Source organism: Coregonus clupeaformis, chromosome 21 (assembly GCF_020615455.1).
Source record: "Coregonus clupeaformis isolate EN_2021a chromosome 21, ASM2061545v1, whole genome shotgun sequence".
Lineage (NCBI taxonomy): Eukaryota > Metazoa > Chordata > Actinopteri > Salmoniformes > Salmonidae > Coregonus > Coregonus clupeaformis.
In genome coordinates this window covers 9,395,853-9,420,341 of record NC_059212.1, presented here as the reverse complement: position 1 = coordinate 9,420,341, position 24,489 = coordinate 9,395,853, and the positions used below count along the sequence as shown (strand labels likewise).

Below are 24,489 nucleotides of genomic sequence, written 5' to 3'. Positions count from 1 at the left end.
TTGATAACTAGTATGTAAGATGCAAACATTTCAAAGCATAACATCCGTAAACAGGGTCATTACTCCATAAAAAAAATATATATATATATATATATATATTACCCATTACACACTACTGCTTTCAACAGTAACAAATTAATTTACTCCCTGGGAGAAGTTATTAGTTACACTACTCATTATATTACTTATGCATTACACCCTAAAACGTTGCGCTTCCTCACTCAACGTAAACAATGTCAACGTTACATTACGTAGGCCTGTACACCCAACACAAGTAGCCTATTAATGATAAGCTTGTTCAGCTCTCCCTGGGTTACTGCCTTTCCTCCTGAACGATTAAAATCAAGCCTTAGTTGTTTGGATGAGGTAGGCCTACAGTAATCTTCAGCAGCAGTGGTCAGGCCTCGGGAGTCTATCGCTATGAGTTTTGTCTTGGAGTGTTGCTATTGCAGGTGCTTCAAGAGATTGGAAGTTGTGTTTCTAGCAGTGGAGAGCTGTTTCTCGACTGGGCACAATTGACATTAAACTGTTATATTCTTGTCATTTTGTCATCCTACCAAATCAGAGTAATGGGAGAACTTCCACGCTGATAAATGCAATGTTTTAGACACTTCTGCCATTTTTCATCTCTCACTAAAGCATTTAGTCATAGTGTGTGCGTAAACAGGAACTTGGTGAGAGGACATCAGACTCAGGACAAAAACAATTAGAATCTGGGGTGGGGGGATTGGTTAATATTGCTCCAACAGAGGGACTAATAATCATCACAAATATTTATTTGGATCAATAACTGCAATAGGAAGGGAACGATAACAAAAGTAATGAAGTAACAACAACCTATCTTTGATCAGTAAGTGTATTATTACTCAAATTAGAACAGTAATCGGTTATATTATTGGTTAGCGCTAAAAGTGATATTATTACTGTAACACATTACCCCCAAATCTGCCCATAATTAAGCTGAAGCCAAGGAATTACCAGTCAGTTAATTGAGGGCTTAAACTCTTACTGCCTCCTCAGTGCTGGTGGTGCATGCTATAATGTATGCAGCGTTACCGAGGAGCTACAGTAATGGACAGGTCACCTGGGAAAGATTAATCTCCTAGCAACCGCCGGTATCACTTACTGTGATGTCACGACCCTCTCCAACTTGGATCATCTGTTCCGAATTTAAAAGTGGAGCTTTTCAGTTAAGGGGTAAAAGAGCCTATGATACACAACTTCCCAAAATCATGTCAAGAGAGTGCTTCTGTATCTACACAAAAAAATAATACAATCACTACCCTTATCTGAATGGGTATTGGGAGACCATTTAATCTACTGACAGGACAGTAATTAACAGTCATCACTTATGATCATCACAATAACAATTCTCCTCAGTGATGTCGAGAGGTAGTCTGGTGGCAGATCGTTTTGTGCAGTCTTGCCAACTCCTATGGTCATTGTATTGTCACATTGCCAAATATGTTGTCATGTTTGACAACGACCATAGCAGTTGGCTAAATAGAGAAAACTGATCTGGGACCAGTCTAAAGGAAAGGTTATCACGGCCATCGTCATCTCCAGTGCATTGCCGCAGATTTGGGACCTGCAAAGTTCACAGCTTTTTAGATTAAACAGAATTCAGAGCCGGTATTGGACATGCTGACAGACTTGCAACATATTGACAAGGAAATTAATTGTTCCAAAAAATTCTCGTCACTGCTGTCAACAGTAATCAATGTGTGTAATCTACCCCATAGCTCTTTGAGCTCTATAGGTCTAAGATGCTTTTCACGTTTTCCGCAATCATGAGAGTGGATGGTGTTAGTGTTACTGTCTGGTTTGCCAGTGTTCAGAAAAGGGGTCCCTCCCACTTCCAAGGAAACAGTAGTCCGCAAAACAGAATGTACAGTCTAATTTGAAATGCTATAACTTCATTATTGACTTTCTGCATCTGACATTCAGTTGATTGTGTCTGTTCTTACTGCATGAAATGCTTAAAGTTCTTACAATACTGATCAATTAACAAACCGCAAGTGTAGTTAACTTCTAGACTGATTTTTTTTTTTTTACTTCACGATTTAGCTAGGCCTATATTTGGAGCATTTGTCTTATATTACTCCCATCACTAGGAAAGATAATGACAGTCCTAATGATCCTGGATTCAGTCACTGTGTCTGGTGCGAAAGAGCTTTAATTGTGGTTCATGACATGGGGGGGGTTTCTTTCCATTCATGCCAAAGTAGAACGCAGATTAACATGGACCACAGATTAATACTGTAAATCTCAGGAGACAACTAAACCCACACAGTGTTCTGGAAGTTTGATATGGACAGCTGGGAGTTGGTACTGGACGCACCATACTTGGCATGTGCTCATCAGAAGGAAGATAAGCCTAATGGAAGCGATATGCTCTCTGGGATCATTTTGTCCAATTTTCATCCCACAACACAAGCTATTTTTCACTGCAAAGAAATTACATTGTAAAAGGTGCTTTATACAATTGACTCGTAATGACATTGACCCTTATGGCCTCTGAATGCCCCTTGTTGAGAGTGGGTAAAGACTAAGCTGCAGTCAATATACACACCGCGCACACACAAACACACTCAAATCAAGTCAATATAAGCTTTTCAATTGAGCAACTGTCCTCTTCGGTGGCCCCAACTTAATCTGTAAATGAATTGGTCCAGCCATTTTACTCCCTCTCACATACTATCAATTACCAACTGAATTAATGTAGGAGAGCCCATCTCTGCTCAAAATGACATAAAAGCCAGATGGAACATCAGGAACCTCTAGGCTAGCGTTAATTCTGGCTCAACGTGACCCAGACCCCTGTCAATGAAAACCGAGCGCTGAGCAAGGTAAGGCCACGACGAGGGCACGACTGACACAACAAACGTACAGTGATACGGAGGAGCATGGGCCTTGCTCATGGAAACGAGCACCCCAGAGAGGAAGAAAGAAAGGCAGCAGTGCAGAGCCCGTGGTGGAGTGGTAGCCCAACACTCCCGGCTCTTGACACATAGGACCCAGGAGACCGGGGTTCAATCCCCGTGTCCACCATTGTCACTGTAACTCACACTTGCCTGATTTTGCATTTTGACGCTTTATTTAGACAGTTATGAAGAGGAATGCAGTAGCAGCAGTGTATGTGTGGTTTTCAACTAATGACGACCTCCGCCTGAAGAGGCCTGCAGTGACTCCCCTCCCTCACTCCTCCGTCTTGGCCACGAATAAATCGATGCATCATACTGGAGAGCTGGGAGCAGCAGCGCCAGCAGAGGCAAAGCGAGCCCCGACTCCTGCCTGCCAAAGATGCTAAAAATAGGAGCAAGTGAGCGAGCAGCGTCATACACAGAGAGCCGCTGTGTGGATGTTCAGAGAAGTCGAGGGAAAGGAGGATTTACTGGGTTATTAGCGTTTTACAGAGAGAAACAATAAGTTTGCTCTGAAAAACTCAGTCATGAAGACTATATTATTTGCTAAATTGTTTTCAGCCTCCCTACACAGCTAGAAGAAAATGTATATAAAAGGGTTCAATGACTTGCTTGTCCTTTCAAATATGGCCCTCAATAAGTTTCTATATAGAACTGCAAAGCCCCCTTATTTTTAGCAGTGTATGAAACAAGGTGCCAGCCTATGAAACAAGATGACTATACCGAATAAGGTATAGCCTAAGATATACATAGCATTCGATTAATCAATGGTTTTGATTAATGGCACATCTCCTGCCCCATTGCCGTCAGTCAATCTGCTTTGGAGGTGAATTGAGATTAGACAAAGCTTCCACACATGGCAACACAGTGTTCGGCAAACAGGAGAAACATGTCTTTCACAATCCAGAATTAGCACATCAGATCATTCCAGATGAGTGGCCAGGGAGGGTGGTGTGCACAAGGGCGATTTCATTCAAAACACATTTTCCCAAGTGCACATTTCAATTGAGTGACTACGTATTGTCCAAACTCCATCAAAAAAAGCTACAACATAAAAAAAGACGATATGACCCAAGTACGATCCAACTTCTTCAAGTAGGCCTAGCCTATATTTTTGTTATGATGAGTCTAATCCAAACAAAATGCGTCCACAATTAGGTTCAATGGGATTCTGATTTATTCATTATGTAGGCTATTTGTACATAGTTGGCAATGGAAGTTACTTTTTTAGGTTTGTAAGATTTTCATTTAGATTAGGATGGAATTTTGATTAACCACATGACAATAATTTTGAGATATGAAGACGTTATTATAAATTAACTGAAACCGTTTCACAAAAATGTGCATATAAAAACCATAACTGGCACACAGATCGGTAGAAATGGTAAGATGAATTGGCATTCCACATGAGAAAGGTTGCCAACTCCTCGTGTAGCCCATTACCGGCAACTTCAGGAGAGTAATGGCAGAATCTGCGAAAGCCAGCAGGAGGAGAATAGATGGGTCAGGTTAAGGTTTTTTTCTTCTGGTTATCTAGATCTCTGGCGCCCTCAAGGCATAGGGTATGTCTATATATAGAAAAATACACATTTAAACATTTAGACCAATCGATTGGTCGAAATAACAGATGACTTTCGGTCAACTAAGATTTCTCAGTCGGGGACAGCCCTAATATATATCAATAATGGGATGTACTGTATAGACATTATGACAGTATGAGGATATCATATTTAGTATATCTGTAGAATACATGGAATAGAATAGTGTATATGTGACTGACCAGCTCAAATCTGTCTTATGTAGCAAAATTTGAAATTGTGTTTTTTACATTGGATAAAAGTAGAGACTCAGAGCTTCAAAGTGGTATATCATACGCTACAGTTGAGGAACAATGGGAAAGTAATTTTGCTTTGAAAGTTGATAAACTTGTAAACTCACTTTTGAGGAAATAGCCTTTGAATCTTTTGTTACTACTACTGGAGAACCCTTCTTTGTCACACCCATTCAGGATTGTTCACACCCTCTTAAGCTTTAGCCCCACCCATCTCTTTAAACGTTGATCCAAGCGTTCTGTACTAACAGAAGTCAAGCACCCAAGCTAACTTGCTAGCTAGTTCCAGACACAAATTACAGAACAGCTCACTGAACATTACCCGCCCTAGCAGAGCTGGTTAGGCTGTTATGTTATCCAGAGCGTTGGTGACTGCAACTGTGCTGTCAGATTGTCCGTTCGCAAATTGAAAACGTGTCGCTCTCAGAGCGCACACCGGACGCTCTGGCCGACGAGTAGGGTTGATCCAAACGTTCCTCCCTCACAACGGCAGTCAGGCACACAAGCTAACTGGCAAACATTGGCTAGCTTGCTAGCTACTTCCAGACACAATGAGAGAACACCCCACTCTGACCATTTTACTCACTCTAGCAGAGCTGGTTAGGCTGTTTTCATGTTATCCAGAGCATTGGTGACTAACTGTGCTGCTGGCAACAATTTAATTACGTTTTTTTGAAGACGTTTACTGACACGGCCATATTCAACGGGTGTTGAGCTTTCGTAAATTAATCAGATATTCTGCGATCTGGCACACTCAGACGAGAGTGCTCTGAAATGTACGAACGCACCCGAAATGGTTACTTATATAGTGGAGTCTTTTGTTAAGACATGTAGCTAGCTAGCTAGGTAAACAATGAACCATAATGCCAACGCATGACGTTACTACCCTGCATGAATCTGCAGGTAGCTAACCAACCAGGTTCAATATTAGCTAGCTAACATTAGGCTATAGATAGCTAAGCAAATGGCTCTGAGATTAGAATAATAAGGTCATACACGTAATGTTAGCTAGCAAGCCAGACAGCTAAGGTTAGCTAGCTAGCTAGGTAAACAATTAACCATAATCACAACTCATGACATTACTACCCTGAATGAATCTGCAGGTAGCTAACCAACCAGGTTCAATGTTAGCTAGCTAACATTAGGCTATAGCTAGCCAAGAAAATGGCTCTTTCTGTCAAAACTTGAAACGTGTAATATCTGAAAATGTAGCCAGCTAGACTATCTTACCCGTATACATCATTCATGGATGGACGCGTCTCCTGTCGGATGCCATGGTTGCCCTTAGTTTGAAGATGTAATTCTGAGACAGGTGTTTTCTCCATCTCCTTAGCTATCATACTCAAATTCCACTGATTTCAAAACTCGGTCCTCCAGAAAGTGGAGAGCAACACTAATGCAGTTTTAATACACAATACATTTTTTTTAAAGCCGTGTTCGACAGGATTACCTAGACATACTGACCAGCTCAAATAGACAGAAGCATGCTATATGGCAGACCAATCAAAACTAATCTCTCGGCATGTCCAGCCCACTCATTATCTCAGACAATAATGGCTAGCGGGAAGGTTGCAATCTTTCTTTGGCTAAACCAACTAGGCTTGTAATTTAACCATTTTATTCGTATTTACAGATGGCATACAAGTTTGTTATTAAGGCACATGAAAGTTCACATGTTCGAGAAGGCATTTCTGCCCAAAAACGCATTTTGATAAAAATACAAAAAAGTTTACGTTCAAACGGCTCTCCTGTGAAGTAGTGACCCGCGACATATGCCTAGTTTCCTGAAACGGGTTACATATATACAGCAATAATTAAATAGGATGGCATTGACTAGAATACAGTATATACATATGAAATGAGTGAAACAGTATGTAAACATTATTTAAGTGACCAGTGTTCCATTATTAAAGTGACCAGTGATTTAATGTCTATGTACATAGGGCAGCAGCCTTTAAGGTGCAGGGTTGGGTAACAGGGTGGTAGCCGGCTAGTGACAGTGACTAAGTTCAGAGGAGGGTACTGGGTGGAGGCCGGCTAGAGATGGCTATTTAACAGTCTGAAGGCCTTGAGATAGAAGCTGTTTCTCAGTCCCTTGGTCCCAGCTTTGATGCACCTGTACAGACCTTGCCTTCTGGATGATAGCGGGTTCTTCGTGGACGACTTGAGTAAATTATTTAAGCGTGCTAACCCTTGCAAGCCTGCCAGCCCAGAAGGCATCCCAAGCCACGTCCTCAGACCATGTGCAGAGACCAGGTGGCTGGAGTGTTTACGAACATGTTCAATCTTTCCATATCCCAGTCTGTTGTCCCCACTTGCGTCAAGATGTCCGCAATTGTTCCTGTACCCAAGAAGGCGAAAGTAACTGAACTAAATGACTATCGCCCCGTAGCACTCCCTTCTGTCATCATGAAGTGCTTTGTGAGGCTAGTTAAGGATTATATCACCTCCATTTTACCCGACAACCTAGACCCACTACAATTTGCATACCCAGGACTCTACACTGACCTTTGCTTACAAGGAGCACGTGTGCACCTAAGTTGAAAAATGTAGGTGCGCACAATTTTTTTTTAAAGAGCACAATGAAAAATATAAAGCTAATAAAGCTAGAATACTTAATTTTTCTAGGCGCACTAGTGCTCCTAAATAAATATTCCAGGTCGCACAGTAAAATATTTAGATGCATATGCAAGTAAAATGGTCGCACTGTAGAGCCCTGATACTATCCTAACAGAGCCACTGACGACGCAATCGGCATTGCACTCCACACTGCCCTATCCCACCTGGACAAGACCTGGACTTCCTGGCGGGCCGACCCCAAGTGATGAAGGAAGGCAACAACACCTCCGCCACGCTGATCCTGCGTAATCAGCCACATCCTGTACACCCTTTTCACCCATGATCGCGTGGCAATGCACGTCTCTGACACAATCATCAAGTTTGCTGACGACACAACAGTGGTAGGCCTGATTACCAACAATGGAACATAACCTCTCCCTCTACGTGAACAAAATGAAGGAGCTGATCGTGGACTACATGAGACAGCAGAGAGAGCACAACCCACAACCACATCAAAGGGGGCGCAGTGGAGGAGGTCAAAAGCTTCAAGTTCCGTGGCGTGCACATCACTGACAACCTGATATGGTCCCTTTACACAGACCATGTTGTGAAGGTGCAACAGCATCTTTTCAACCTCAGGAGGCTGAAGACATGTGGCTTGGCCGGCCGCTAAGACTGTCAAACTTCCACAGATGCACCATTGAGAGCATTCTATCGGTCTATATCAACGCATCGTACGGCAATTGCACCGTCCGCAACAGCAGGGCTCTAAAGAGGGTGGTACGATCAGCCCAACGCATCATCGGGGGCACACTGCCTGCCCTCCAGGACATCTACAGCACCCGGAGTCACAAGAAGGCCAAGAAAATCATCAAGGGCCTCAGCCACCTGAGCCACGGCATGTTCACCCCGCTACCATCTAGAAGTAGGAGACTGTACAGATGCATCAAAGCTGGGACCGAGAGACTGATGAACAGCTTCTATCTCCAGGCCATCAGACTGTTAAACAGTCACAACTAGCCCGTCCTCCACCAGAACTGAACCTTAGAGACTGCTTTGCACTATGTCCAGCCCATTCTGAAAGTATTCAGTCAACTTCCCCTTTTCAACATTTTGTTACGTTACAGCCTTATTCTAAAATTGATTTTTTTTTGCTCCTCAATCTACACACATTACCCCATAAAGACAAAGCAAAAATAGGTTTAATTATTTAAAAAACAGAAATACCTTATTTACATTGATCATCCTTGAGATGTTTCTACAACTTGGAGTCCACCTGTGGTAAATTAAATTGATTGGACATGAGTTGGAAAGGCACACACCTGTCTATATAAAGTCCCACAGTTGACAGAGCATGTCAGAGCAAACACCAAGCTATGAGGTCGAAGGAATTGTCCGTAGAGCTCAGAAACAGGATTGTGTCGAGACAAAGACCTGGGGAAGGGTACCAAAACATATCTGCAGCATTGAAGGTCCCCAAGAACACAGTGGCCTCCATCATTCTAAAATGGAAGAAGTTTGGAACCACCAAGACTCATCCTAGAGCTGGCCGTCCTGCTAAACTGAGCAATCGAGGGAGAAGAGTATGGTCAATGGCCAATGGTCACTCTGACAGAGCTCCAGAGTTCCTCTGTGGAGATGGGAGAACCTTCCAGAAGGACAACCATCTCTGCAGCACTCCACCAATGAGACCTTTATGGTAGAGTGGCCAGATGGAAGCCACACCTCAGTAAAAAGGCACATGACAGCCCGCTTGGAGTTTGCCAAAAGGCACCTAAAGGACTATCACACCATGAGAAACAAGATTCTCTGGTCTGATGAAACCAAGATTGAACTCTTTGGCCTGAATGCCAAGCGTCACATCTGGAGGAAACTTGGCACCATCCCTACGGTGAAGCATGGTGGTGGCAGCATCATGCTGTGAGGATGTTTTTCAGCAGCAGGGACTGGGAGACTAGTCAGGATTGAGGGAAATATGAACGGAGCAAAGTACAGAAAGATTATTTTTGAAAACCTGCTCCAGAGCGCTCAGGACCTCAGACTGGGGCGAAGGTTCACCTTCAAACAGGACAACGACCCTAAGCACAGAGCCAAGACAACGCAAGAGTAGCTTCGGGACAAGTCTCTGAATGTCCTTGAGCAGCCCAGCCAGAGCCCAGACTTGAACACGATCAAACATCAAATCAAATTGTATTCGTCACATTCGCCAAATACAACAGGTGTAGACCTTACAGTGAATTGATTACCTACAAGCCCTTAACCAACAATTCAGTTAAGAAAAATAAGTGTTTAGTAAAAAATAGATTAGTAAAAAAAAATATATATAAAATATTAAGAGCAGCAGTAAAATAACATTAACGAGGGCATATACAGGGGGTACCGGTACACAGTCAATGTGCGGGGACACAGGTGAGTCGAGGTAATATGTACATGTGGGTAGAGGTAAAGTGACTATGCATAGATAAACAGAGTAGCAGCAGCGTAAAAAAGGGGGTGTCGGGGACAATGCAAATAGTCTGGGCAGCCATTTGATTAGCTGTTCAGGAGTCTGATGGCTTGGGGGTAGAAGCTGTTAAGAAGCCTTTCGGACATAGACTTGGCGCTCCGGAATCGCTTGCCGTGCGGTAGCAGAGAGAACAGTCCATGACTAGGGTGGCAGGAGTCTTTTTACCATTTTTAGGGCCTTCCTCTGACACGCCTGGTAAAGAGGTCCTGGATAGCAGGAAGTTTGGCCCCAGTAATGTACTGGGCGTTAACTACCCTCTGTAGTGCCATGCGGTCGGATGCCGAGCAGTTGCCATACCAGGCGGTGATGCAACCAGTCAAGATGCTCTCGATGGTGCAGCTGTATAACTTTTGGAGGATCTGAGGACCCATGCCAAATCTTTTTAGTCTCCTGAGGGGGAATAGGCTTTGACATGCCCTCTTCCCGACTTTCTTGGTGTGTTTGGACCATGATAGTTTGTTGGTGATGTGGACACCAATGAACTTGAAACTCTCAACCCTCTCCACTACAGCCCGTCGATGAGAATGAGGGTGTGCTCAGTCCTCCTTTTCCTGTAGTCCACAATCATCTCCTTTGTCTTGGTCACGTTGAGGGAGAGGTTGTTATCCTGGCACCACACGGACAGATCTCTGACCTCCTCCCTATTGGCTGTCTCATCGTTGTCGGTGATCAGGCCTACCACTGTTGGGTAGTCAGCAAACTTAATGATGGTGTTGGAGTCATGCTTGGCCATGCAGTCATGGGTGAACAGCGAGTACAGGTGGGGATTGAACACGCACCTTTTACTTTTTAGATTGTATGTTTTTTTGTATTGCTAGGTATTATTACTGCACTGTTGGCGCTAGTGAAACAAGCATTTCGCTGCACATGCGATAACATTTGCAAATATGTGTACACGACCAATAAACTTTGATTTGAACCACTTTGCTGTAAAACAGCAGAAGCTGCATTGAGATGGTTACAAGTAGGGATACGGGAACCATCCTTTCCACTGCTACAAACCAAGCAGTCAACTTTGTGATCAAATATCAGTTTCAAACAGAGACGAAAACCCGCCAACATTAGCAAGCCGCCAACTTTTTGCAGACTTTTCTTTATATCTGAAAGGTATTGCCGACGACAAAGCCTGTACTTTTATTTACACCAAGCGACCTTGCCATGATTGCGGAAATGTATTTAAAAGTCCCATCAACCCCTCAGTATAAAAGTCGCTTTTCATATTGTCTTTGGCACGCATTAAATCATGAACATTCTATTGTTGTTGTACGACATGAAACTTGTCCTTGTCACTATGAAAAACAAACAAAAATGGCAGTCTATGACATCGCAGCAGCCTGGTCCAAATAGCAACGTTACCTGCTATATTTGTTGCACCAAAAAAAACATCAATTTTTAAATGTATTAGGATAAGTCAATCTAAAAAGCCAGGCAACTAAAAGCATATTTCTAGACAATGTTTGGTTTGTTGCTAGCTTGTTAGCTACCTAGCCAGCTCTGACAATGTTTTGAAGTTAACTGTAGCCAACGTTTTATTCACCATAACAGAAAAATTAACACATTACAAGGTAATTATTTACAAGTATGGCGACCTGCTAACTTACTGTTGTGAATGTGAAGAAATGAAAGCAGTGCACCTCTGTCTGAGAAATTTAGAGCTTGTGGTCACGTGACGTCAGGTTATCATGTCAACGGTCACAACAACAGGGTCAAAGTTAAATGTCTCTTGTTCAGTTGCGGCTAAGCAATGGCTATAGAAAAGGTCAATGCTGACAGAAATGTGGGGGAAATGTGGCTGTTTGAAAGGGGACCATAAACAGTGCCTAATTATTTTTTCACCTCCTACCATACCCCATTCAAAGGCACTTCAATCTATTGTCTTGCCCATTCACCCTCTGAACGGCACACATACACGATCCATGTCTCAATTGTCTCAAGGTTTAAAAATCCCTCTTTAACCTATCTCCTCCCCTTCATCTACACTCAGTGGATTTAACAAGTGACATCAATAAGGGATCATAGCTTTCACCTGGTCAGTCCATCATGGAAAGAGCAGGCGTTCCTGTTTTGTACACGCAGTGTATGTGCCGAGCTCACAGAAACACCCAGCAACATCATATCAGAATTACTGCTCTTCACCATAAGGTCTTAACCTTTGAACTCTTGAACAGAATGAACTCTGGGATTTTTAGTCGTCGGTCTCTTTCAATGGAATGAATTTTGATTAGGATCCATTGTTAATCTCTTGATGGCATAACAAATTGAATCATTTGATGGCATAACATATTGGATAATTTACAGTTTACAGTTTAGTCATTTAGCAGACACTCTTATTCAGAGCGACTTACAGTAATGAGTGCAGACATTTTCATATTTGTTCGTACTGGTCCCCCGTGGGAATCGAACCCACAACACTGGCGTTGCAAGTGCCATGCTCTACCAACTGAGCCACACGGGACTAGTGAATAAGTATTTTCCAGCAAATGTGAAGATTCCTACCATAATGACCAATGAGACATTGTGCAGCATGACTGTTTTCATAGCTTGTCATTTTATTTATTGTCACTACTATCGCTGGCATTTAATTGTCTGGTAATTTCAGTACAGTAAATAAATAAATAAACAACAGTATAATGTAATATATCGAAGGCTTACAAAACTGATCAACGTCTCAGACATGAGCATTAAGCCTGGTCTCCATTGGATGCCTGTGGTGCTTGCTACAGAGTAGAGGTGTGCACGGAACTGATTTCTTTTTCATACCGCGCCCGCACGCTTCCACTGACTTCTTGCCCTACTCCCACCAGCTCCCGTAAGAACTGGTCCCGAACCCGACCACAGTCCCGCAATGTTATTTTAGGAGTATGTGACTCAGCTGTCTTTGCAGCCCCCGTCCTAGCAATTTTGGCACCCTAGTCAAGATCAAAATGCACAAAAATAGGCTAAGAAACAGTTGAAAATACCATAAATTCTCAAGTGGCCCAATATATTAGGCTATCGGTATTATTGGGCTATATCAGCCAATAAGGTAGACTTATTTTGAAAGAGGATTGGACACTTGACTTGAGCTACATTTTGCATAACTTTTAGGAGCGGGATGATTTGCAAGCAGAGTAAAATACATGTGGTGTCAATATAGATTTCCAGTCAATGTCGGAGTCTAAACTATAGCGTATCATATTTGGCAAGTTAAAGACAACTGCCCGTGCTTTTCCACCCATATAGTCTATTCTACAGGCTTTTTAATTGAGACCCCACATATAGGAGCACTAGATCTCGCACACCAAGCAAAAGAGAAGGTAGGCTACTGAACGTAAATCAGCAAGAATTAGGCTATTAAGAGTTTGTGAATATTGCGACAGAGGTGCTTTTAATACAATAGATAACGAATAGCCTACAAAACAAAGACAACTGTTTCGTAATAATCTTGCTTAACTTTGATAGGAGCAGGACAATTTGCAGGTAGACAAAAATAAAATGTGTTATCAATATTTATTTCCAGTCAATGTCGGAGCCTAAACTCTACTATAGCCTATCATATTTAGGATGTTAATTTCCATGGAAAGAAAACTGCTTATACTTCTCTGCCCATGCATATAGCCTACAGGCTATTTAATTGGGACCACACAAGCGCATTTGATCTCGCACGCCCAACACAAGAGAGGAGAGGTAGGCTACTGAAATGTAACCAGAATTGCCCTAAGAGAGTTTGTGAATACTGGTACAGAGGTTATTTTTATACAATTGATGATACATACAAAACAGAACGACAACCGTTCTAAATAATCTGCGAGACTAAAACACATTTTCATCCCAAAGTTGTTCGTCTGACCCCCTGCTCCGGCCCACAGCACAAAAAAATTCTGACTGCGCCGCAATGCTCTCTGTCAGGGCCCACAGGTCCCGCGGGAATGCAGCCCTCTACTACAGAGCACATGTTAAGGCACACATGCACATGCCCACTGATCTGTCCGTCACCGAGGCACCCTGATACAAAATGCCGCTTGAATGCTCAATAACCGGACCTACTGAACCGGAGATGACAGGCAGCTCCGTCAACCTATCATGTGCTCTCAGGTGGAATGGTAAACAGACCGTGCTTTTATATATTACCTCAGCAAAGTCTGAGGCATACAAAATAAAATAAAAAACAAAAAACAGACGCAGACTAAATACCATCACTTCAAAAAGGCCACTCAGTCTGACAGCTGGCTCCTTTACTTTGCCTTATTTCTGAGGCAGTTAAGAGATGAAAAGAAACATTGTTGAACGAGATCCTCCCTTGTCATCACCCACCTTGCACCCAAACATGAGTGATATGGTGCTGTTGGTGCATGCTACTTTGCAGTGGCACAGCATGGGGGAGAAGCAGTCTAAGTGTTTCACGCTGGGAGACATTTTCTCGACGGCGCTGGGGCAGTTGACCAAGACGCGTTTCCTCCGAGAGCGGTGCCTGCTTCGGCCTCTCAGGCTGCCCCCTGCTCCCCCTCTGCTGCCAGCACCACCACCTCCACCCGCTCCTCCTCCACTGCTGCTGCTGCTGCTGCCTGCTCTCACCATCCGCCCTCATTCCTTGCATCACTCCATCGTCGCGGGGGGAGGGGAAAGACACCCAGTGTTCTACCTTCATCCAGCGGGCCTGGCCCTCTCCTTCAGCTGCCCCTCTTCCTCCACCCCCTCCTCCCCTCTCTTCCTCTTTTACTTCTTCCTCCTCCTCTGTCGATTGGCTGACTCTCCTCTCCCTGTTGTGCACCCTCGCTTCTCCTCCTCGACAGTCAACGCGCTCCGTCGCAGAGGCGAGGTTCACTGGAGAGCCACAGTGGAACCATGGTGTGTGAATATGAGAGAGAGAGAGAGAGAGAGAGGAGGAAGAGAGTACGTGTACGAGCTTAGCTGTCCTCTGTGGGGGTCTGATTGGACGCTGGGGAAAGGCGTGAGGGGGTGTGGGGAGGTGGTCTAAGGTTGCTAGTTTTTCGAGTGGGAGGATTCAAGGGAGGTTGCCACCTTCAAGGGTGCACCTTCAGCCGAACCGCATCTGTCAAAACGCCTCTTGAGCAGATGCGGGGGGGGGGGACGGGGGACTTGCACGGAAACTGTCTGAAGTGGGGGCCAGATGGATGAGAGGGAGAGGGAGGGAGAGAGGAGGGGAAGAGAGAGACTCGCAGTAAATCTGTCAGATGTGGGGGGCAGATGAAGAGAGAGAGTGCCACTGAGAATAATGTTGCGAGAGGAGAGGAGGGGAGCGCTGCACAGTAGCAGCATGGGGTTTGTTACATGGCTCTGCTGAGCGAGGGAAAGGATGTTCGCCACATGGGAAGGCTGTGTGGAGATGGGGCGGGAGACGATGGCAATAAGGAGCGTTTGTGAAGAGAGAGAGACAGCAATGTGTATCCTAAGGGGACCATAAGAGATACAGGGCGGGTTAGTGAGCTTTTTGCAGAGGCCGAATCCTAAATAACTGAGGGGCGATGAGTGGGGTGACAGAGAAGGGGTGGGCTTACAGCAGAGGGTCAGCGAAGGGAAGGGCCGTATCCTGAGGGTAACAGTGTAGGGAGATGGGGATATATGGGAGGGGATAGGGAGCATTTGTTAGGGGAAGGCAGTGTATCTCCTGAGGGTAGATATGGAGGGGGTGGAGAGTGTTGGTAGAGAAAGGACACTGTTTCCTAAGGGGACTTGCGGAGAGATGAGTATGGGCTAATGGCAAAATCTCCACTATGTGTTTACACCGAGGGAGAGATAGAAAGAGAGAGAGAGAGGGGAGGGGGGTAGACTGAAGAAGAAACGCAAATTAAATGTGGGGGAGGGGAAAGCACTGACTGATGGACAGTGCAGGCAGCTAATTGGTCGGCCCTGGCTGTGACCTTTTTGATGTGTGCCAGCGACGTAGTTCCTCCCTGCCCAAAAGAAGAACATGGATACCGCATTTTGGCCAAAGATAAGAATGAAGACATATCCCAGTCCGACATGGGATATACCCAGCAAAGCCTCCTTCAATGGAAATGGTCCTTTATCACAGAATTATTCGCCATTGTAGCTCCAAATTGTCTTCAGAAATGTGTCAGGTTTATTTTCTTCTTGGTTCCAGAAAAAGGTCAAGTTTGGCCACTGCTAATAGACTCTCATGCCATAGTAGCCAAGCCAATAAAGAGCTTGAGGTTAGGGGTTAGGAGAGGACCAGCAGGCAAGGTATGTGTGTGTTTGGTGTTGAGAGGAGGAATTTAATCTCAGTGACTTTGCTTGAGGAAACCTTTAAATAAGCAGCAGAGTTGCTGCTCCGCTAGGGGAGGAGCACGTTATAATGCGAACGGCACCTCGTCCCTTTTGGGTGATGGTAATGCAAATCTGCATGCGATGGCACAGAGGGCCTGAGCTGCGTTCGCTCTAAGGAAATCTCCCCCTCTCGCTTTGCAACGAGTTGCAAATACATCAAATTAGCATTGGCTGACCAGAAATGCACACAACACTACAGCTATTGAAATGTACAAATACAAAGGAATATCTTGAGCAGTTTTCCCCCCCTCGATCATAGCAGATACAATACAACTAGGCTACTTGGAGTTTGTCTTGATATTTTCAGACACTGAGCCAAATCCACTTCCTGAGTGGTTTGTGGAGGGACTTGATCTCCAATGAAGTCAGACAACATGTATGGAGAATGAAAAACAAAAACCTCAGAAAAAATATTTTTTAATTGATCATGCACACACCATTCCTCCCTCTCCCGTGATTTCATGCAGTCTTGTCAGTTTTTCCTCTCCTCAGTAAGTCATCTGAATGAGGGGTTACATCACCATCAGTCCATTCAGCTGGTAGTGGGACTGTGGGGATGGGATGGCCCCTGCACTGCTCAGGGCCCTCTGAGGCATGCACACACACACGAAGAGCGAGGCTACACACACTCCCGGACACACACACCCTACCAGGCCTCCAGGAAGACACATGGCCCAGCTGTCGTGGACACAGAACACACAACTCTCTGGGCTTTCCTCTAGGGGAGGGGGGCAGCCATGGGATGCGTCCCAAATGGTACCCTATTCCCTACATAGTGCACTACTTTTTACTAAAGCCCTATGGACTCTGGTCAAGAGTATATAGGGAATAGGGTGCATTTGGGACGCAGACATGGTCCTTGAGGGTTCCCTCTGTCTCCTGGAGTTGGGCCAGTGACTGGAGCTAGGCCAATAAAGGCATTAAAGCCTACTACTACTGAATCACTCGATGCCTCGGTTTGTGTGTCAGGAAAATTCAAACAGTACGATATGGAGAGCACGGGGTGCTTCGAAGTATCTGAAAATGTGTGTAGTATCTGAAAAAGGATTTCGCCCATTGAATAACGGATATCTCCCACACCCAAAGACCAAGGCGATAATTTCCATCAAGACAGTTGCCGTTTTGGCCTTTAGTTTAACAAATGACTGTTATTCTAAGTAGCATATTGCCAGGGTGAATGAGACTAAAGGAGGTACTGAAATATTATGACATTGTCATTATGTCATTTGGAAACCTTTATTTTCCCTTCCGATAGCCGGACTTCCAGAGATTACAATGACTGAGTTCGCCTACAATCTGCAGTGTATATCAATAAGACCTCGCACAATGGATGGATTTAGAGAGCGTAAAAAAATAAAAAATAGGCCACAAGATACTGTGATGGTTTCATTTGTACAATTTGCACCAATTACACCATTTGCATTTGTTCAGATGTCTGTCCGCTTTATGATCAAGGCATGAGTCAGGCTGCAACTGGCCGAGTCATCTACATGCGTCATATTTCTCTCCCTCTCAGCAGCTCACGCGCATGCAGAAGGGACACTACACACGCAAACACGGATGGCATACTACACACAATCTTTACAGGAATATGCACGCATGAGGGCATAGCCACATACATGCTAACAAACATATGAAGTGAGTGGCGTATGGGTATGCGAATTAAAGAGAGGTGCGTGTGTGTGTAAGAGATATAGCATAGAGAGAGATTGTGTGCATAGTGTGTGTGTGTGTGTGTGTGTGTCAGGGTTTCCATTAGGAAAATGTGTCGGCGGACATTTGACCGGCAACATTTTAATTTCCAAGTCATTTGAGAAATCTGCCGTAGCCATAGCACCCAATGAATATGGGTCCGTAACCTGATTAGGGCATCCACCCACGGTGCTCAGAATGACAGAAAACACATTTAGATTATGGTAATTCATATTAACAGAACATGCAAGTCGAGGACGCAACGATGTGCAGTCCTTCTTACAGAATTCTGATGCGCACTTTGAAGATGTTAGAATAACTGTCCCCATTTACGCTTCCTCAGCCAACAAGACAGGTAACGAACAGCAAAATCAATAGCCTAAGTCAATCTACTATCCTCCATAGTAGAAAATATCGCAAATTCATACAACCAGTAGGCCTATACATATATCTTTTTTACAAAAAAGCAAATTGGTCTGATGCAACAGATCAGAAGGTTTAGCTTAAAATGTTGATAAACTATTATTTCTTCACATTATAAGCGCAACAATGCGCACAAGGCAGTAAGCTACAAAGCAAGTGTTCGTTCCATAATACAATTAGTGGGAAACACCGTTGTCAAAAGCTCTCATGCTGTGTGACAGATTTTTTTGTTCAAAGGCTCTGTATGCTATACGTGTGTTATAAAGAAGATACATAATTAATATACAGTGGCCTACACACTATGCAATTGAATTCCACTATATTACGCAAATTAACCTATAGACCGACAAGCATGACCAGTCAAATGTATTTCCATCGACTGGTATTTCCATCAATGAATAGGCTAAAAAGCATTATTTCGTAATGGGATTTTTTCCTTCTTCTCAAGGACAATCTGATTTTCCATTTTTTTTATAGGCCAAAAGCCAGCTACAGTGGGGAGAACAAGTATTTAATACACTGCCGATTTTGCAGGTTTTCCTACTTACAAAGCATGTAGAGGTCTGTAATTTTTATCATAGGTACACTTCAACTGTGAGAGACGGAATCTAAAACAAAAATCCAGAAAATCACATTGTATGATTTTTAAGTAATGAATTTGCATTTTATTGCATGACATAAGTATTTGATACATCAGAAAAGCATAACTTAATATTTGGTACAGAAACCTTTGTTTGCAATTACAGAGATCATACGTTTCCTGTAGGTCTTGACCAGGTTTGCACACACTGCAGCAGGGATTTTGGCCCACTCCTCCATACAGATCTTCTCCAGATCCTTCAGGTTTCGGGGCTGTCGCTGGGCAATACGGACTTACAGCTCCCTCCAAAGATTTTCTATTGGGTTCAGGTCTGGAGACTGGCTAGGCCACTCCAGAACCTTGAGATGCTTCTTACGGAGCCACTCCTTAGTTGCCCTGGCTGTGTGTTTCGGGTCGTTGTCATGCTGGAAGACCCAGCAACGACCCATCTTCAATACTCTTACTGAGGGAAGGAGGTTGATGGCCAAGATCTCGCGATACATGGCCCCATCAAACCTCCCCTCAATACGGTGCAGTCGTCCTGTCCCCTTTGCAGAAAAGCATCCCCAAAGAATGATGTTTCCACCTCCATGCTTCACGGTTGGGAAAGAATGATGTTTCCACCTCCATGCTTCACGGTTGGGATGGTGTTCTTGGGGTTGTACTCATCCTTCTTCCTCCAAACACGGAGAGTGGAGTTTAGACCAAAAAGCTCTATTTTTGTCTCCTCAGACCACATGACCTTCTCCCATTCCTCCTCTGGATCATCCAGATGGTCATTGGCAAACTTCAGATGGGCCTGGACATGCGCTGGCTTGAGCAGGGGGACCTTGGTGCGCTGTAGGATTTTAATCCATGACGGCATAGTGTGTTACTAATGGTTTTCTTTGAGACTGTGGTCCCAGCTCTCTTCAGGTCATTGACCAGGTCCTGCCGTGTAGTTCTGGGCTGATCCCTCACCTTCCTCATGATCATTGATGCCCCACGCGGTGAGATCTTGCATGGAGCCCCAGACCGAGGGTGATTGACCGTCATCTTGAACTTCTTCCATTTTCTAATAATTGCGCCAACAGTTGCTGCCTTCTCACCAAGCTGCTTGCCTATTGTCCTGTAGCCCATCCCAGCCTTGTGCAGGCCTACAAGTTTATCCCTGATGTCCTTACACAGCTCTCTGGTCTTGGTCATTGTGGAGAGGTTGGAGTCTGTTTGATTGAGTGTGTGGACAGGTGTCTTTTATACAGGTAACGAGTTCAAACAGGTGCAGTTAATACAGGTAATGAGTGGAGAACAGGAGGGCTTCTTAATGAAAAACTAACAGGTCTGTGAGAGCCGGAATTCTTACTGGTTGGTAGGTGATCAAATACTTATGCCATGCAATAAAATGCAAATTATTTACTTAAAAATCATACAATGTGATTTTCTAGATTTTTGTTTTAGATTCCGTCTCTCACAGTTGAAGTGTACCTATGATGAAAATTACAGACCTCTACATGCTTTATAAGTAGGAAAACCTGCAAAAATCGGCAGTGTATCAAATACTTGTTCTCCCCACTGTATGTCGCAGGGTCTACAGACAATCACGGACTACAAAAGGAAAACAAGCCACGTCGCCGAGACCTACGTCTTGCTTCCAGACAAGCTAAACACCTTCTTCGCCAGCTTTGAGGATAACAGTGCCACCGACGCGGCCCGCTTCCAAGGACTGATGGCTTTCCTTCTCCGTGAGTAAAACATTTAAACTTGTTAACCCTCGCAAGGCTGCCGGCCAAAACGGCATTGCTAGCCGCATCCTCAGAGCATGTGCAGGCCAGCTGGCTGGCTGGTGTTTACGGACATATTCAATCTCTCCCTATCCCAGTCTGCTGTCCCCACATGCTTCAAGATGGCCACCATTGTTCCTGTACCCAAGAAAGCAAAGGTAACTGAACTAAACGACAATCGCCCCGTAGCACTCCCCTCTGTCATCATGAAGTGCTTTGAGAGACTAGTCAAGGATCATATTACCTCTACCTTACCTGCCACCCTAGACCCACTTCAATTTGCTTACCGCCCCAATAGATCCGCAGACGATGCAATCGCCATCACTCTGCACACTGCCCTATCCCATCTGGACAAGAGGAATACCTATGTAAGGATGCTGTTCATTGACTATAGCTCAGCACTCAAACATCAGAGTACACTCCAAGCTCATCATAAAGCTCGAGGCGCTGGGTCTGAACCCCGCCCTGTGCAACTGGGTCCTGGACTTCCTGACGGGCCGCCCCCAGATCCTCAACACTGGGGCCTCACAAAGGTGCATGCTCAGCCCACTCCTGTACTCCCTGTTCACCCATGACTGCATGGCCAAGCACGCCTCCAACTCAATCATCAAGTTTGCAGACGACACAACAGTAGTAGGCTTGATTACCAACAATGACGAGACAGCCTATAGGGAGGAGGTGAGGGCTCTGGGAGCGTGGTGCCAGGAAAATAACCTCTCACTCAACGTCAACAAAACAAAGGAGATGATCGTGGACTTCAGGAAACAGCAGAGGGTGCACCCCCCTAATCACGTCGACAGGCCCGCAGTGGAGAAGGTGGAAAGCTTCAAGTTCCTTGGCGTACACATCACTGACAAACTGAGATGGACCACCCACACAGGCGCAACAGAGCAACTTCAACCTCAGGAGTCTAAATACATTTGGCTTGTCACCTAAAACTCTCACTAACTTTTACAGATGCACAATTGAGAGCATCCTGTCGGGCTGTATCACCGCCTGGTACGGCAACTGCACCGCCCGCAACCGCATGGCTCTCCAGAGGGTGGTGGTCTGCACAACGCATTACCGGGGGCAAACTACCCGCCCTTCAGAACACCTACAGCACCCGATGTCACAGGAAGGCCAAAAAGATCATCAAGAACATCATTCACCCGAGCCACTACCTGTTCACCCCGCTATCATCCAGAAGGCGAGGTCAGTACAGGTGCATCAAAGCTGGGACCGAGAGACTGAAAAACAGCTTCTATCTCAAGGCCATCAGACTGTTAAACAGCCATCACTAGCACATTAGAGGCTGCTGCCTATAGACAGACTAAAAATCACTGGCTACTTTAAGAAATGGAACACTAGCCACTAGCCACTTTGTCTTGCATTACTCATCTCATATGTATATACTATATTCTATACTATTATACTGTATCTTAGTCCATGCCACTGAAATCGCTCGCCCATATACTGTTGAAGTCGGAAGTTTACATACACTTAGGTTGGAGTCATTAAAACTTGTTTTTCAACAACTCCACAAATTACTTGTTAACAAACTATAGTTTTGGCAAGTCGGTTAGGACATCTACTTTGTGCATGACACAAGTAATCTTTCCAACAATTGTTTACAGACAGATTATTTCACTTATAATTCACTGTATCACAATTCCAGTGGGTTGGAAGTTTACATACACTAAGTTGACTGTGCCTTTAAACAGCTTGGAAAATTCCAGAAAATGATGTCATGGCTTTAGAAGCTTCTGATAGGCTAATTGACATCATTTGAGTCAATTGGAGGTGTACCTGTGGATGTAATTCAAGGCCTACATTCAAACTCAGTGCCTCTCTGCTTGACATTATGGGAAAATCAAAAGAAGTCAGCCAAGACCTCAGAAGCAAAATTTGTAGACCTCCACAAGTCTGGTTCATCCATGGGAGCAATTTCCAAATGCCTGAAGGTACCACGTTCATCTGTACAAACAATAGTACACAAGTATAAACACCATGGGACCACGCAGCCGTCATACCACTCAGGAAGGAGACACGTTCTGTCTCCTAGAGATGAACGTACTTTGGTGCGAAAAGTGCAAATCAATCCCAGAATAACAGCAAAGGACCTTGTGAAGATGCTGGAGGAAACAGGTACAAAAGTATCTATATCCACAGTAAAACGAGTCCTATATCGACATAACCTGAAAGGCCGATCAGCAAGGAAGAAGCCACTGCTCCAAAACCGGCATAAAAAAGCCAGACTATGTTTTGCAACTGCACATGGGGACAAAGATCGTACTTTTTTGAGAAATGTCCTCTGGTCTGATGAAACAAAAATAGAAATGTTTGGCCATAATGACCATCATTATGTTTGGAGGAAAAAGGGCAGCGCTTGCAAGCCGAAGAACACCATTCCAACCGTGAAGCACGGGGGTGGCAGCATCATGCTGTGGGGGTGCTTTGCTGCAGGAGGGACTGGTGCACTTCACAAAATAGATGGCATCATGAGGAAGGAAAATGATGTGGATATATTGAAACAACATCTCAAGACATCAGTCAGGAAGTAAAAGCTTGGTCGCAAATGGGTCTTCCAAATGGACAATGACCGCAAGCATACTTCCAAAGTTGTGGCAAAATTGCTTAAAGACAACAAAGTCAAGGTATTGGAGTGGCCATAACAAAGCCCTGACCTCAATCCTATAGAAAATGTGTGGGCAGAACTGAAAAGGTGTGTGTGAGCAAGGAGGCCTACAAACCTGACTCAGTTACACGAGCTCTGTCAGGAGGAATGTTCCAAAATTCACCCAACTTATTGTGGGAAGCTTGTGGAAGACTACCCGAAACGTTTGACCCAAGTTAAACAATTTAAAAGGCAATGCTACCAAATACTAATTGAGTGTATGTAAACTTCTGACCCACTGGGAATGTGATGAAAGAAATAAAAGCTGAAATAAATCATTCTCTCTACTATTATTCTGACATTTCACATTCTTAAAATAAAGTGGTGATCCTAACTGACCTAAGACAGGGAATTTTCACTAGGATTAAATGTCAGGAATCTTGAATAACTGAGTTTAAATGTATTTGGCTAAGGTGTATGTAAACTTCCGACTTCAACTGTATGTATATATTCTAAATTCATTCCTTACTTACATTTGTGTGTATTGGGTATATGTTGTGAAATTGTCTACACTCTGTCGCAGCAAGAAGCACAAGAATTTCACTACACCCGCAATAACATCTGCTAAACACGTGTATGTGACCAATAGAATTTGATTTAATACCCAGATTTGTCCGTCGGACTGCCAGATGGTGAAGCATGATTCATCACTCCAGAGAACAAGTTTCCACTGCTCCAGAGCCTAATGGCGGCGAACTTTACACCACTCCAGCCGACGCTTGGCATTGCGCATGGTGATCTTAGGCTTGTGTGCGGCTGCTCGGCCACGGAAACCCATTTCATGATGAAGAACCGTTCTTGTGCTGAAGTTGCTTCCAGAGGCAGTTGTTTCCTATGGAGATTGCATGGGTGTGTGCTCGATTTTATTCACCGGTAAGCAACGGGTGTGGCTGAAATAGCCGAATCCACTAATTTGAAGGGATGTCGACATACTTTTGTATATATAGTGTAGATACTCAAAGTCCTTCAGGCTATAGGGACATTCTACTTCTATCATTAAAATAAAAAGGGCAGGGACTCAGGAGGAATGATCATATGGTATTAAAACAGGACCTTTCACTGAGCCTAATCACAAATGGTAACACCCACATTTGGTTAAAAATCAACAAAGGCACAATCCTTAGTGACAATGATTTTTATAGGTGCGGTGAATGCCTTTCCCTCAGATTCATCCAACCAGTTTCAACCTGAGGGAAATGTGTGTGTGGGGATTTTAATGTCAGAACTGATTCTGAATCTGAATGTGTAGACCCTGAGGGTAATAGACATATTCATCCCACCTTATACC

General features: G+C 44.2%; 1 protein-coding gene across 16 annotated transcripts in view; it reads right to left on the bottom strand.

The window, feature by feature from the left end:
• Window positions 1-24,489, bottom strand: part of dlg1b (discs large MAGUK scaffold protein 1b) — a 269,133-nt gene that overhangs the window by 150,583 nt on the left and 94,061 nt on the right. The window contains exon 1 of one of the 16 annotated variants that reach the window (XM_045206192.1): window positions 14,114-14,691. The exons of 14 other annotated variants lie outside the window; for them this stretch is intronic. In XM_045206192.1, coding sequence (XP_045062127.1) covers window positions 14,114-14,377 — 264 coding nt within the window. In that variant the 5' untranslated portion in view covers window positions 14,378-14,691. Of the gene's footprint in view, window positions 1-14,113; window positions 14,692-24,489 lie in introns of those variants that run through there. One more of the 16 variants, XM_045206199.1, reaches the window with a different exon arrangement.